This window comes from Paramisgurnus dabryanus, chromosome 6, assembly GCF_030506205.2.
Source record: "Paramisgurnus dabryanus chromosome 6, PD_genome_1.1, whole genome shotgun sequence".
In the NCBI taxonomy this organism is placed as follows: Eukaryota; Metazoa; Chordata; class Actinopteri; order Cypriniformes; family Cobitidae; genus Paramisgurnus; species Paramisgurnus dabryanus.
Genome location: NC_133342.1, coordinates 21,948,282 through 21,965,114, shown reverse-complemented (window position 1 = coordinate 21,965,114; position 16,833 = coordinate 21,948,282). Strand labels below are relative to the sequence as shown.

At 36.2% G+C, this 16,833-nt stretch overlaps 1 protein-coding gene across 7 annotated transcripts in view; it reads right to left on the bottom strand.

Annotated features, from left to right (window-relative positions):
- Positions 1–16,833, bottom strand: part of arhgef4 (Rho guanine nucleotide exchange factor (GEF) 4) — an 85,689-nt gene that overhangs the window by 56,768 nt on the left and 12,088 nt on the right. Inside the window, exon 1 of one of the 7 annotated variants that reach the window (XM_065276078.2) lies at positions 598–757. The exons of the other annotated variants lie outside the window; for them this stretch is intronic. Coding sequence (XP_065132150.1) covers positions 598–636 — 39 coding nt within the window. The 5' untranslated portion in view covers positions 637–757. Of the gene's footprint in view, positions 1–597; positions 758–16,833 lie in introns of those variants that run through there. 7 annotated transcript variants of the gene reach the window in all.

Sequence of the window (16,833 nt, the reverse complement as noted above, 5' to 3'; positions counted from 1 at the left end):
CATTTTTCAAGCAGCACCTCCTCAAATCCATGACAACTGAAGATGCTGCCAATGCTGCACCCCGGCTGTGCGAGTACAAGCTTGCACACTAAAACATCCACTGGTGAAGCCTCATTGACTTAATGCATGGTAAGAGAATCTCTCCAGGAAGAGAAATAGCCATCATTTATTTAATCAGAGACATATGTTGTCTCAAGAAACCAATCCAAGAACAAAACCAAAATTCTGGTAAAGAACTTTAAAAACATTTGTCCTGTGAAACACAAAATGATACGACTGTTTGTTTCATATAAAATTGACATTCAAATCAAAAGTAATAGATATTTCCTAAGATTTAACAAATGCAATATGCTTAACCTACCAAAATAATGTGCTTCACCCAAAACAGCTATGTCATTGATGAAAACGAACCTAAACTCTGTGTCCTCATTCTAAGACGCTGCACAATCTTAGAGGAGTTACAAGATAACCTATTAAACGAAAACACCATAACTGGTCACTCTGACAGTGCAATGTTTATCTATTTCAACAATCCGTAACTCCGCTAACAAGTCCAAACCAACACAAAGGTATAAAAACAAGCTGAAGTGCCCTTACCTCAAAGAAGCTGCGTAGGAAGTATATAACACTAAACATTGTGAGTGTGTTGAGGAGGGGGCAGCTTCAATCTTCTTTCACTCCCCCCTAACTCTCTCTCTTTATTCATTAGCCCTAGAGAGAGTTTCCCCAGCCTGTTGCTACTTTGGATTACACTAAATACTCACGGCACGGAGCGAGCAAGAGAGGGAGTGAGTGAGAGAGAGAGAGAGAGAGAGAGAGAGAGAGAGAGAGAGAGAGAGAGAGAGAGAGAGAGAGAGAGACTACAGACAGACTAAACCTGTCATGCCATGCCAATGGTTTAGGTTTCCCAACAATGAGGGATCCTCCGTTCAACTCTGTGCAGCTATGTAAAAACAACCGCATCAGCCAATGAATTCCTTAACCATTTAACTCCCAACCTATGAATGTACTGTATGAAATTATTTAATTATGAAGTGAGGCCTGCTCTAAAGTAAATAAAGTGTGGCCGTAACAAGCTGTGCCAGATTATAAAGGGTGTTGTGGGTTGGAACGGATTAGTCATTTTGTCTTTTTATGTCTGCATTAATTTTGTTGAACCACACGCCTGGGAAACACCCTGTGTCTGTGTCAACACTTCAATCTTACACCTTTCTCTTAAGCCCCGGCAGGCAGCTGTACCTGTAGTGTTTTGATTTATAATTTCATATTTCATATATATATTTTTTTGTGCTGGGCAAAAATTAATCGCGATTAATCGCATACAAAATAAAAGTGATTTTTGGCATAAAATATGAGTGTGTGCTGTGTGATATTATTATGTATATATAAATACACACATATTCATGTATGTATTTAAGAAACTTTACATGTGTATATATATATTTATTTATATTTTAATATATTCTATATCATATTCTATGTCTGAAATGAATTATGTATGTGTGTGTTTGGTTAAGTATACATAATAATTACACACAGTAAACACACATATATTATGTAAAAAATTATGTTGCAACATTTTTATTGAGTTGATTTTTATTTATAATGTTGATAATTACATAAAATTAGATATTTAAGTTCAAGTTACACAAAATAATTTTTAAACATTATTTAAGTTGTAGTAACTCAATGTAATTATCTCAATAAATTTTTTAAGGTTTCATGTTCCCAGCATGCTTTGCACTTAATAAATGTAGAAATATGGTATTATTTCATACATTTCTACACTGTAAAAAATACTTTGCTGCCTTAAAATTTTTTGTTGAATCAACTCGGATTTACAAGTCATTTCAATTTACTATTATTTATCTTGACTAGAGATGAGTTGTTATAACTACAGGTGAGTTGTTATAACTTATAAAATTAAGTTGACTTTTCTCAACTATATTTTATTAGTTGTGACAACTCATCTCTGTTGACATGACTTGTAAATCTGAGTTAATTTAACAAAAAATTTTAGAGCAGCAAAGTATTTTTTACATTGTAATTAAGATGAAAACATGAGAAGACTTACAATATTAATGTTTAATGTTCTGTGCTTTTGGTATTTAAAAGAGTTTCTGTTATGTTGTTGATTTTTAAGAGGTAACTACGATTGTGCTGAAGTGTAGAGCATTTACAGAACAGACTCGCTGCGTATTACAGTATATTACATGCTGTTTCAATCAGAAGCAAAAAATGCAAGTGTTGTTAAATAAAGAAGATACAGTTAGAATGTCATGAGTGGTTTTGTGTAAACCAGTGATTGAATCAGTCCTTAATAAAATTAATTTGAAAATGATGTGAAAAATGTCTGAAAAGATTTTTATGAGTATTCAACTTTTGTAAAAAAAAAAATATATATATATACAAATTCTGAGGACACCTACTGATTTAAATAAAGCCTCTTGGCAGGTATACAGCCGTAAGATGCTATTGAGTGTGTTTATGATAGTGGTTAAAAGGGGTGGTAGAAAACATATTGTGGTGAGGTTAATCCCTCCAGGAAAGGACTCCAGAGTTAACCAGACAGTGCAGAGTGGGAAGCGTTATTGGAAGAGATGATTAATAACAGACAGGTCAAATGAGGTAAAACAATCTTTCTTCTTATTTAAAAAAGATGAAGGTAAATTTAAATGTGAAGTGTGATCCACTCCCATAACCCAATAAAAAATACTGTTGGAAGGTTTACAAGCACAAAATAGTTTCTGAACTTTTTTGCTGTTTGGTTTTCATAAATGCTCTGGGGAATTGGGGAAGCAGCTTTGCATTGTGAAAGTCAGAGAATGTCAATTTAGTTGATCCAACTCTTATTTCCAAATCAGAGATGTAAGTATAACCCATTTACCAAGGACCTTTAAAAGAACTGGAACTACTGGATGGGAAAAACATATAGGAATTGTATAGGTAGCACAAGTCATACCAGTGTGCTAGCAAAAATGATTTTGCATCCAAGAGAGCCTGATAAATCATGTCAATGAAAAGCTGTGTGAAAATCACAATAGCATCAGTGCTAATATAATGTTATTAACAAAATTCACATTTCTCTTACCATGGATCAGTTTTTGCAATAAAGCCAATGAGTTCTTAACACAGGGTGCCCTCTGCTGTATGTTTACAGAAGTACAATATGGTGGCAACATCAACATCACATCTAAAACCCTTACTAGATATTCTGGAATGGCAAGTTTGTATCATATAGATTCAGACATAACTACCAGAAGTAAAAAGTAGCAATACAAATCAAATTATCATTGCATTTATATGAAGGAGGATTAGGGCCAAGCTAAAATAGAAAATAAAACCATCTCGAGATTAAAGTCATTATTTAACGAGAAAAAAAGAAGAAATATAATTTCGAGAATAAAGTCGTTATTTAACGAGAATTAAGTCATTATTTAACGTGAATGAAGTCGCTATTTAACGAGAATAAAGTCGCAGATCTGCAAAGCAGATACCAAATGACATACCTGTTTATTCATAAAACAATATGAAGGATATGCGCTTAGAAAGGCAATTTTATGGAATCTCCCTCATATAAAAGACAATATGGGGGGAGATAATGTGAACGAACAAAATTCAGCGCTCACCTTAATAAAACAGCATGCAATGAACAGAATATCGCAATGAATAAAGGGTTTTGTTAATTGGGTAGGGTAAACCCTTATGAAAATTACCCATGGTTTTAATGTGGTAAAAGTATAGTAAGTAACCATGGTTTTTTGATGTATTGATTACTATTAGCAAAACCATGGTTTTACTACACTAACCATGGTTTAACTACGGTTTGTGAAAACCATGATTGTCAAAACCATGGTTATTTCGTGGTTACCATGGTTTTACTACAGTTATCATGGTTTTTTGGTTTTCATGGTTCATTTTCGTAATGAAAGTTACGCACATGAAGGCGCACCTACTGTAAATGAAAGTGCACAGGTGATGGGGGATATTAATCGTATGGCCGAGGGAGGAATGGAAAGTCTCTGCGACTTTGTGAAGATAAATGCAACGAGTAGGCTAAGTTTAATTTTAGGCTTGTTTTCAAGAAAACAAAACCTTTACTAAGTGCAGACCCCTTATAACAATAAAAGACAACACTGAATGCACAGTAATTTTCAGCAAACATTTTATTAATAAAACAGTCTGTGTACAGGCAAAAAGAAGATCCCAGAATAAGAACACAAACCGCTAAAGTGCACGTTTGTTTCCTTTAATGAAAACGAGCACATTCTAGGCTTTTCTGCTTGACACACTTATTAATAATATATAGTGTATTTAAATCACTGTCTTTATGCAGTAAACAACGTAAAGAATAGGCCTAAACTGAATTGATTTCATTCTCAAAATTTTACGACTTTTTTCTCGTTAAATAACGACTTTATTCTCGTTAAATAACGACTTTATTCTCGAAATTATATTTATTCTGACTTTTTTCTCGTTAAATATTGACTTTATTCTCGCATTTTAATGACTTTAATCTCGAGATGTTTTTTATTTATTTTAGATTGGCCCTAATCCTCTTTTGTACATTTATGCCTTGGGTAGATGATATTATCCAAAGTGACTTATAGACTATACGTTCTTATACATATGTCTCCATCCCGGTAATTGAAGCTACAACTTTTGCACTACTAACAACACAACACTCTACCAAACCATGAGTGTGTCAGTCAGATAGGAGCGGTTTGTCTTTTCAGGATCAAGGTGTATTATGTAAAGCAGAATTGGGGGAATCCTGGTGCTGGAGGGCTATTATCCAGCAGTGTTCCAACCTTAATTAAACGCACCTGAAAAAAGTCTGCAGAATTATTTGGAAATGAAATTCAGTTGTGTTTGATTAGGATTAAAGATAAACTCTGCAGGACAGTGGCCCTCCAGGATCAGGATTCCACAAACACGATTTAAGGGTTTTGGTGAGATGCCATAAGTTTCGGAAAACATTACAATATTTACTCAAAGGTGAAAACCAAAAAATGGCTAAATATTAGATATTTATTTATTATTTGGTTAAAGACTGACAAGTTTAGTGCTATAACCAGACTATAAAAATACACTATAGCAACAGTAATCAAATCTTTAAGACCTTTTGCTTTCTTAAATTCTTAGCTATACTTCAAAACCCTTACAAAGGATCTTAAAAAGAATCGTTCATTGTGTTCTTTCCATACTTTTTAGGTGCTTTTCACACAGTCTACTGTGACCGCAAATCACAGTCTGCTGCCCACAACAACAACCAATTCAACCAAACTCCTCAAGCTCGTCGCCTGTCTCTCTGGCTGGTTCCCTGGGCGACGACAGCCTCCCTTAGGGCAATTCAGTGTGTCAACTCTCACTGGGAGGTAGACGGTCAGACCATTTGGTGAAGAACCAGCAACTCTACTAACCAGTACCTCTCTCTCTCCCTCTCTCTCTCTCTTTCTCTCTAATTTAGTTTGACACTGTTTAGTCGGAGGCCTGTGCTGAATGAGGCCATTGTGAAGAAAGAAACTGAATGACAGTCGTGAACGAAAGCCTCCACTCACCGATTTCTCGCGCATCAACAGATGAAGATTTCCACAGCATGAGTGAGACGGCGTGACTCTGTCACCGTGCTTTGTGTGGTCTGTTGAGAGGCTTATGATATTCTGATAATGAATATGAACTCTGTCAAAAGGCTTTTACTGACACAAATAGGGTGGGAAGGCAGTATGCCGAGAAGCAACACAAAATGCATTATAATTACAAAAGCTGTCGGAGAGCACTCGACTATCCCGCAGATCACTCACAGTGCCCTCCCATCATGATTTTGACAACTCAGCATGGTCATAGATACTATAGAGAGGCACTCACGAAAACGCACCACGTATTGAAACGTACACAACAACCCGCGCGTATGCTTTTCAAGCGGAAAATAAATGTGAAAGGTCAACATTTAAATAAAAAATACAGGAGTGGCATTTAGCCTTTTTAGGAAATTAACATGCCAAAAATGAATTGGCAACAGGAGCAGTTTCCTGAGGGGGGTGGTTCTCCAAACAAACCGTATGAGAAATAAAAACTATTTTACACAATGCAAAAGCGACATCAGCAGATAAATCCTAAAGTTGGCATGATGAGGAAATAAGAGTAAAAAAAACATTTAAATCAACTTTGTGACTGACTGATAATTGGTTAATAAATTGGTTATGTCTCCTGTTTACATAAAATGACACAAAATCTTATAGGGTAACTCTTTAAGCAGTTTACCTATGTAAATGTTTTAGAACAAAATAAGTTTCCTACAGTATAAACTTCATGAACTCACACAAAGTTCAAGGTATGTCAGAGTAGTCATTCGAGAAGAAAACCTGCTAGCCATTGTAAAAGACAATATGAGCACCATGAGGATACAGGGTCACGAAACCCTGACACAACAAGCATGTTTAACATGACCCTAAGACCCTTGTGTGGGGCAACTGAATGGACTGGCAACATGTCGTTCGTTTTGCTCTTCTTTTTAAATCAAAACAACTTGTTTTGTAGTTTCTATCTCAGAGGCATTCAGGCATTACTTTGAGCCCCACCAAAACCAATGTTATGTCTATGCCTCGATGCAATTACTGTTATCTTTCGATATCAAGCAGCCAGTGTTTACAAATGTTGAATTAAGCACCAAATTGCACATGCTGATTAAATCAGCATGCCATTGAACAAATTTTTACCAAATTAAGTTTTTACCAATCTTTATATCGACTCAAAACCATCTTACTCACATACAGTATAAGCTTACAAGATAACTTTCGACTGTAATATAGATTCAGTCTTAATGGACTTGAAAACAGAGCAAGCTACTGTAATGGCCTACAAGGCAAAACCACTCACAGACATTGCAACGGTCCAGCACTATATTGAGCTTGACCGTAAGCATGACAAAGTATTACTGGCAAACTTAGTGATTATAAAATACACTGACATAAATAATAGGCTTGGAGCTGACAGGGTTATCAGGGCCCCAACATGACATAACGGAATCTTGTATTACACCAAAAGGGTTTGTACTGCTTACATACAATATATATATATATATAATTTCACTCTGGATAAGACCATCTGCAAAATGTCTCAAAGGAAACCGTAATACGCCATGGGTGATTCTCGCGAAATTAGACTTATGAAGTGTCATGAAACATTGTGATAAAAAGAGTAAATGCTATCAAAATAAGAAGCATACAGTTACAAATATCTATTCATGTACTATTTTGCACATGATTTCAAATGACATCATACAAACCAACTTTGTAGTTTTTTTCACATTTAAGGGGAAAATGTTCATTACCGCAACATGTCCATGACTGGATTTGGGTTATTTGGAAATATTTATAATTAAAAAATCTAAAAAATAAAAAGCTTCAGTGCATGAAATACTATAAACATTTACAGTAAAGAAACATGTGGTATTTGGTGATCACTGGTACAGTAAATGTAGAGACAATAATAAGGAATATAAATGTCTCCAAGACCAATTTTCTCATCCTCCGCAACAATTTTCAATCATTGTTCAAGCCCTCAAGGAACTAACATTTTCAAAAAATTTTTGTTGGAAGGGACATAATTGACTGTGACACTCAAGATGGCTACCAGGTAAGCAGTTCTTATTTTATCTCTGCAGATAAAAGTTGAAATTTTGTTTGTCATAGTACCTAGACAACTTTTTTAGTTCTCATTACCGAAAAATGAGTTTGTAAATGCATATATTTTATGTAATATCATGTTGTGGTAATGATAATTTTTTTATAATGATAATCTAAAATATTTAAATAATTCTATAGGAAATATTTTTAAATCCTCTAAAAATAATGGTTATAGTAAGTTCAGATCTTATATGTCAAAAAAAAAACAAATGGCTTCAAGGGCTTTTTAAAAATTCTGATGCTGGACACCTTCTAAATCTGGATTTCGTGAGAATCACCCGCCATATGTTTGCATTTAGTACAAAACAAATACTTAATTTTTTTCTAAGGTATAAAATAAAAAATAAAAATATGGCCAAGAACTAGTAATTTCTACATTTACACTATTTTGTATATATTGTCACGATGTGAAATTTGCCATTATTAAAATAAGAAATAATGAAACCCCCCAACCGTATTTGGGCGAAAACAGATTGTACTAAAACATACAAATGAAAATCATGCAAATTCATAGTTTTCACGAATTGCTGTAATATTGGATGAAACTGGCAGAGCAATGTGGGAAAGTGGCCAACAAAAACATTGGATTTTCATTTTAGTGGTCATTATACATAAATTGACCAATCAGAATAAAGTAATAATAAGTAATGATGACACATACAGACCTTAGAGGTTATTAAGCCAAGGGAGCTGTCTAATTGAAGAAAGCGCGTACTGACAGATATTGAGCTCTGGATTTGCAGAGTCTCCGTTTCTGAGGGACGTCAGCACCCAGACTATAACCCAACCCATGATAGCAGAACCTCCCAGGACATGGAGCGTGAGAAAGGATCAGGAACAATGCAACACACTGCCCATGGCAACTTAAGCACACAAGCAATTAAGTTGTTGGTGCATATTACACAGTGCTGTCCAGGCAACAGTGACTTGTTCAGACTTTGAGGGTCAAATCAAAGGCCTCCTATGGAGTGCTCTTCTCAGAGGAACTTCCATTCTTCCCACCTTTAGAGGACAAACTCTTACCGCTTCCAGTTTTTTTGATTATCACTACCAACTGTTTGAAGAAGAAAATGCCATTTGGTTTTCAGTGTCTGTACTGTAGTAGAGCTTGTGAAATCACAACATTTTGGCACAGATACATCACTTACCATAAAAGGCTTTTTGGAAGATAAGCAGTAAGCTTTCAATTATTTGACAGTCAAACACATTACACTTACAGCTCTTGCTTATTTTAAGCTAGTGATCCAAAACGCTTTCTGGAAAAACAGAGCAAACTAATTTATTGAGCTGGGTCCATGAAATTCTTCACATTGAGATCCTGAGAAGACTAAGAAAGACATCCATATTGTATGAGAAAGCATTCATATTGTAGGGACAAATATTTTTAATTAATGTAACTGCTCATGCAAGCACATCTACAGTACAGTACACAAAATATGACCAAAATATGTATCCCACTCGCACTGGGGTGGTACCCTTTCAAAAAATACAGCTTTGTAGCCCTCCTAAACAGTTCATAGTAGTACCTCAAAAGTACCTGTTAGTATCTCAAAGGTACATATGGTACCACAAGTACATATTATGACCATACTGCTCCAGTGATAGTCACAGAAGTGGTAAAATTTTTTTAACAGTGTATGTTTCTTCTGCTTTGTCTTTACAGAGCCCTTCAGAGTTATACAAGGCCTGATCAACTTTTCATTGGTGATAAAGACCGGCTAACTGTATTAGACGTTTACCATGATAAACAGATATTAATCATTACAACAAAATGCATTTTTCAGGTCTTAGTTTTACAGCACTGATTAATTTCTTGATCAGATCAGGCCAAGTGCTGTTCCTAGTTTAAGAATGTTAGGAATGTGGCAAAGTGATGTATCTGTTTTGTGTATAAGTTTCAAAGATGATTCACATAGACACACAGAAAACTAAGCACATACAGTACTGTTGTTACATGTCATATGAGACAGTAAATGCATCATGTAAACACCTCACAGCAAGAAATACACTCACGCATGTGTGCAACATGACCTGTGCATTACATAAGACTCAAATTGTCCATGTTTACATTACTCTGGGGTCCAAACATAGGCCTGGATTCTTATTTGGGTCTTACATTTGTTTTGTTGTATTTCATTTGCTGTAAGATGTGACTGTTAGGAATCCATATTGAGCTATTGCTCTGAGCGAATGGAAACATAACAAACAAACGATGATTAAAAGCCACAAGTGTTCAAATTCCTCCTCCTGAGAGAACTGACCACCACACAATGCACTTAACCCTCACACACTATGGAGGTAAACATGCATTATAATGCATCAATGTGGCAAAATCAATTACTTCATCTATTTTATCACTTGCTTGTTTGTTTATTCTTAATGGCATTCCAGCATCTATATACAGTATATACAGTACTGTTCAAAAGTCTTAGGTCACCATGCTACCACTAGATGTGTTGTTTTTGCAATGTTATAGTGATCATATATAATTATTTCTCAGTCTCTTCTCTTTATTAGACTACAACCAGAAAGTACAGGAAATGTTTATGTAGTATTAAAAACTGTGGCTGTTTCTCATTTCCAAGAACGCAAAGAACGGACTTGTGTTCTCGTGGAGACTGGTCTTGCCAGGCGACCTCGGAAGAACGAACTCAGAAGGTCGCGAGAAAACATAACGCACCTGTGAGAATTGAGCTGTGTGCGATCTTCCTGCTGGTCACGTGACTTCCCCAGATTTCAGCGCGCAAGTCTGCACTCGATGCATCCTCGATATCAAGAACTCATCCGGGTATTTTCATGCGTCCTCTGTACTTGCGTTCTTGAGAATTGGAATTGAACTTCGACTGTTAATGATGTCGTATAGCGAGGACACAAGGACGCAAGATCGCTGAAGAACGCATATTGAGAAACAGCCTGTATAAAAGTATAAGCTAAAGTGTCAAGTATTTAGGGTAAACTCTCCTTCCACTTGAGCAATAGCAGGCAGCTGCAGGATCTCCTAAACCTAAATGAAATTAAATCCTAATTTCTAATTCTAATCGAATGACTTCAGGACTTCAGTCTCTTCAAAAAAGCTCAAGATGTGTTTTGTGCCAAGAGAGGTCACACTAAATACTGACTAAAGACCCGTTGTCAGAGCCTATACGGTACCTAAATCTACAGTACAATGCTTTACCAGTTGAGCTAGGATCCATACAGTAAATATATCCCTAAAATAGAATAGCACATAGTTTGTTTATAGGACAGCAGCACATTGCACTTCCAAAACACACCGGCACAGGGGAACACAACTGTCCACACTGTTGAAAGGATGATCACAATGATGGACCAAGCAGCAGGTGCAGTACGAGGAATCAATGCTCTGTGAAATCCTGCAGGAGTATTGCAAAACTTCCATACTTGTTCACTTCTAGGCAATGGGAATGCCATACATAAGTTGTTTGATGTGCCACTGTTCACTTTGTCCTTAACCCCTTAACCATGCCATTCTGTTACCCCTTTCATTGGAAAACCCCATCTAAAAATATAACTCATCAGCTCCACTGGCCAGGGTTCTTCTAGCCCAAGACAAATGTCTGCCAAACGTCCAATACAATCCAATACCTGACAGAACAAAAACTATCCAAAAACACACATTGAGTTCAGCCAGAACCAAGGGACCCCAAACAGAACAAAGGAGGTGAGAGTGAAATCAGATCCTTTATCAACTTGTTCCCATACAGAGGAGAAGCTCTGAAGATCATTTTGCATTGCTGGCACTATGCCATCACACAGTTTAAATAAATCAGCTTTGCTCTGAAAGAAACAAAGAGGAGAAAGAAAATGGAGTATCTGTTTCACAAACCCATAAGCCAACAACACCTGCACTAACTAAATAACAAGTGCGATTCTTTAAAACAAATTGAGTTCTCAGTAAGCTGTATGAGGTATATGAAGCTGATAAAGACATGTTCTTGCATGCTTTAGTTTTTTTTTTATTGTCCGTTGGTATACAGTATGTGGTAGGCTCTGCGTCACAGGAAGGCAAAGGTACGGGAAGTCGGGCATGACATGATGAAAGCTTGGCGTTTTATTGGCTTTGCCATTGTTGTGATTGCAGGAGTTTTATAAAGTGGATTGAAAAAACAATAGAAAATTATTTATACAATATCGTTCTTGTGCAATATGTGATTCTGACTGTCAGATTGTTAAAAGACACAGGATGGGCTTTCTAGAAAATATGCATGTCAGTTACCAAGACCCAAGCAAAAACAGGAAAGAGCTGTGCAAATAATCATTACATACATTTTCCAAAACCGGCAAAGGAGCTTAGCAATAGAGGTAGTGTGTGTGTGATCAGGGGAAAGATTGGTCATGGGCAGGCCCAGACAATTTCTTTCAGGTTTTTAAAGGAAACTCTACAAATGTATTTAAATATGGTAACATGTTTAAGTTATGACGCTTTCCATTACATAGTACGGCCTGGTACAGCTCACTTTTGAGGGGTTATCCACTGTGTACGGTACCTTGTACCTGATATTTTTCAAGTACCACCTTAGCTGAGGTTTCACATGAGTCATACCAAACTAAAACGTGACATGTAAACACTGTAGATCACTGACTGCTCAGAGAGAATCACTACCACCAGCATCATTGCTTAATGCAAGATTAACCCACCCTTATGTGCCGTCAAGCAAATCAAGTGTTGTCGTCATCTATGCTTTGTTGTACAAGTTCACAAACTCCCTTTTAGTGGTGAAAAACATCAACATGATGAGAATCAAAAACACCATTCCATTGATATGCTCCATTGCTCCTGTGTTGTGTGTTTGTTTGCATCACATTTACAAAGATGTCACAGCAGTACATGTAACGATAGGTCTATAATCCCACCCAAGCGGTACAAAACTGCAGTGAAAAAGCGAAACGGGCCAAAGTAAAGCAAGTCAAGCTGAGTCGAGTGGTGCTGAGCATAGTCGTACCAGCGACTTAAGAGTATTGAAATCTTATTGCTAATTACCAAATTGGGCAAAATATTTAATGAACAAGCATGTTAGGGGCAGGCGATGCATTGCAGACATAAAAATATTTCACTCCACATACTTAACATATGCTGTCATCACACTATGCTTTTCATTAAATTGACTTCCATTTACGCATGTGAATGCAGCTGACTCATGTAAAAAATTTGGCACTATGATGGGTTCCAAATGTAAAGTTTGGTGAACTTTGACCTATGCACATGAAGGCGTGTGAGATGCTCGATAAGTCACATCATGACCTTCAGTTGAAGATAACAGTATCACACAGTCCTATTTTATATAAAAGAAAACCAATCCTAAAAAACAAAACTGTTGCTCCTCCACAAGAGTAGCTGAAATTAAAGGCAATGCTCAAATATATGTTACTCTATAGTACCACTGAACCCAACATTAAGGATGCAACATTAAATTTTGCATGAAGATGTTGCACACAAGTGACCCTGGAATACAAACCAGTCTTAAGTCACATGGGTACACTTGTAGCAAAAGCCAAAAATACATTGTATGGGTGTATGGTAGAATGATCTTCCTAGCCAGCATCTCATTAATATTAATGCTAATAATCAATCAGTTAATAGTGAGAATTGTAAACTTAAACCATGTTAAATCCACTACTGTATTATAGTCTACATAATTTTTGGAGTCCATACACAGTATTTAGTTACATCAGAAGTAACTGTAATTAGATTCAAGATTCAAGATTCAAAGCGTTTATTGTCATGTACCCAGTAAGGAAACAGGTCTCCCTGAGCAATGAAATTCTTACTTTGCCGTCCACAGAGAATGCCAGGACTGTACATACATACACAAACTTACACGGATACATACACATATACAATGTATGAACATATAGAAGAAGAAAAAATATATAAAGGGTTTGGTTCCAAAACACAATAAATGCCATTTTTGAAAAAAATGAGTTACTGCCAGAATCAGTATTTAATATCAGGTCAGTATTAAAAAGTAAATTCTTAATTTTACCCAAAATCCAATATCCACTGTGTTATTCTGTCATCTTTTCTCCCTTTTTCCCAAAACGCAATAAACACCACTCCTCCTTTTATACAGAACGCAATAAATGCGTTCCAGAAATTACAGCGGAGTACACAGAGTCCTAGTTTTCCTCATCTACTTTGCACTTCGTGATCAACAAACAAACAAAAACAAAATAATAATTTATTAGCATTGATAAACCTGTGATGGTTTTCTGTGACGGGAAAGAAACGTAAGTCATCAACATCTAATAATTTACGCAAGAGGCACTCGGGAGATGGGTGCTTGTTTGCCCGGGCCGACAGCATCAAGTTTCTGTTATGATAACACATTGACCCCAGGGGATCTTATGAAAAACTTTCCATAATTTTACTCAAAGTCAACGAAAATCGAGCAGGACCAAAACATTTTACAGCTGATCGCTGTGAAAAACATTAAGCGACGACGTCAAGTATAACCGCAGCAATGACAGTGTTCTTAATATGACAAAGTAAGTGTTTTGATTAATGACATTAATGTTTATATTTTTAATCAGTGTGTACAACTAGTGAACTAAATGAATATAACATGGCACAGATGAATGCACATTTACATAGGCTATTGATTCAATAGATTTATAACATTTTGAATAAATACTTGTCATGGATTTATTGCATTTTGTGGAAAAAATAATCCGTTTTTATAATAAATCTTTGAAAATCAAGTTATGCATTTGAATTTTTTATCTTTTTATAACCTAAAGATGCTATGTGAAAGTTTGTAACAGAACATAGTGGTTTTCATCTTGACACTTTCTTGGTATACAAAACACGTTTTTACCGAAATTTGTCAAAATGGATTTATTGCGTTTTGGAACCAAACTCTTTATATATATGTGAATATATATATACACAGGGCCGTGCACAGACATTTTGAGGGGCAGCAGTGGCCCAAACCAAAAAGGGGGCACTGGGGAGGGCACAATGGTTTTAACAATATGATGTGTTATAGATTAGTATCAAATAAGAGAAGTGATTATAATGGAAAATATACTTAATAACAAGAATTAAAGTATGACAAAACTGCTTAATATTCTATATGATTTACGTGCTGAAGCTTTGAATCCATATTTGCAATTTTGAACAGCTTTAGCAGCTGTCTTTTCAACTCTGTCTTCTTTTTTTGTGAAAACATTCTTTTTTATTTTTATTTTTTGTCTACAAAGTGTGCCAACAACAGCAAATTTGGTGTTATTTATATTAGATCTCATTACAGATCACTGTAATTCTAAAAATGTTTACTTGCTAAGTTGTTAGCACTTTTAGAAGACCGAGAGCAAATCATTACCCACAGAAATACAAAAACATACGAAAGACGAGAGAGGTCATCCATAATTTTTATTTTTGCTGCTTGTTTTCTCGTGATCTCGACTTAATAAAAGTTGTTTTCATTTTTATCCTGACATGATAATCCAAATGCCATAATGTAATTTCCTGTCCATAATATTTCATTTATTTTGAAGTGGACTGCTGATGCATATATGAGTTGTGGTCTTTGCCATTACCACGCGTAGCTAATTGTCGATAGAAAAATAAAGTTGGATGTTTGATGTTCGTGAATTTAGGGACCATCTCTAAAGTAACAATGTACACGTTTCTATCATCAACAGTATTTAACAGTTTATTTGAATAAATATAAGAAATCTAAAAAACTGTGCATAGTTGACAACCACATGAACACTTTACAGTTGGTTTTGTGACTGTTTGTTGACTTTAAGTTATTCCATTTAAATGCTGTTAAAGTAGAAACATATATGGAGTTACTTTATAGACGGTCCCAAATTCACCACTATCAAATGGTCAATTATTGGCAAATCTGTTTAATCTTGAGCGAATCCCTGATCCAAGTAAAATCTCATTTGTTCATCCATGCTGATTTAGCTTAATACGCTTTTGCTGTCTAAAAATTATGTTCTTTTGAATACACGTAAGCTTTAATTACAATTACCAGAAACAGTGGATCTTTAGACGAGCGGTAACAGAACACTTTGACCCGGTTTGGCGGTTGGTGAGAGGGGCACCTCAGCCGGTTGGTGAGAGGGGCACCTCAGCCGATTATATATATATATAAATAAACGTAAACTATGTTCTTATGTAAGTATAGGAAATGTAGAGTTTGAAATATGAACTATATAAAAGATGTGCAAATGTACAGTATTAACGATTTAACAGTTTGAGGTATTAACTTATGTGCAAGAGAAACAGTAGTGCAGTAATGGAGTAGGATCTAATATGTGCAAATATAATATGGCAATGATAACAATACAACAGTAACCTAGGTATTTATAGCAGCAATAACATTAATAGATGTGCAAACTAAGAATGACATGGAGTGCAATATAATGTGATACTAATGGTAGTGCAAATAACTATAACAATGGCAGCAATATTAACATATGAGCAAAAATTGAGATGGGGGGCTACATGAGTAACACTGGCAGTATATAATGGTGGTGGTATTAGCAGCAACATAGGTACAGTGTTCAAATGATGTGGACAGTAGGACTGACTGTCCGCTGAAATGGGTGGCTGTTTAAGAGTCTGATAGCTATGGGGGAAAAGGAGTTCTTCAGTCTGGTTGTCCTACAGTTTACACTCCTGTACCTCCGTCCTGAGGGTAGGAGCGTGAACAGTCCGTGTTGGGGGTGGGTGGGGTCTTTAACAATGGATGCAGCTCTTCTTTGGACTCTACGATGGTAAATGGCCTGCAGAGAGGGCAGTGGAGTCCTGATGATCTTCTCAGCAGTCCTCAACACTCTCTGCAGACGCTTGCGGTCGTTCGCAGTAGTGCTGCCATACCATGCAGTGATGCAGCTGGTCAGGACGCTCTCAACCACACAGCTATAGAAGTTGTGGAGGATCTTGGTTGACATACCAAATTTACTTAGCATCCTCAGGAAGTAAAGCCGCTGTTGCGCTTTCTTAACCAGCTGGGTAGTGTTCATTGTCCAGGTGAGGTCCTCGCTGATGTGGACTCCCAGGTATTTAAAACTGCTCACCCTCTCCACTTCAAGCTGTCGGATAAACAGTGGCTGGTGAGTTCTCTTCTTTTTCCGCAGGTCCACCATCAACTCCTTTGTCTTGTGTGTGTTG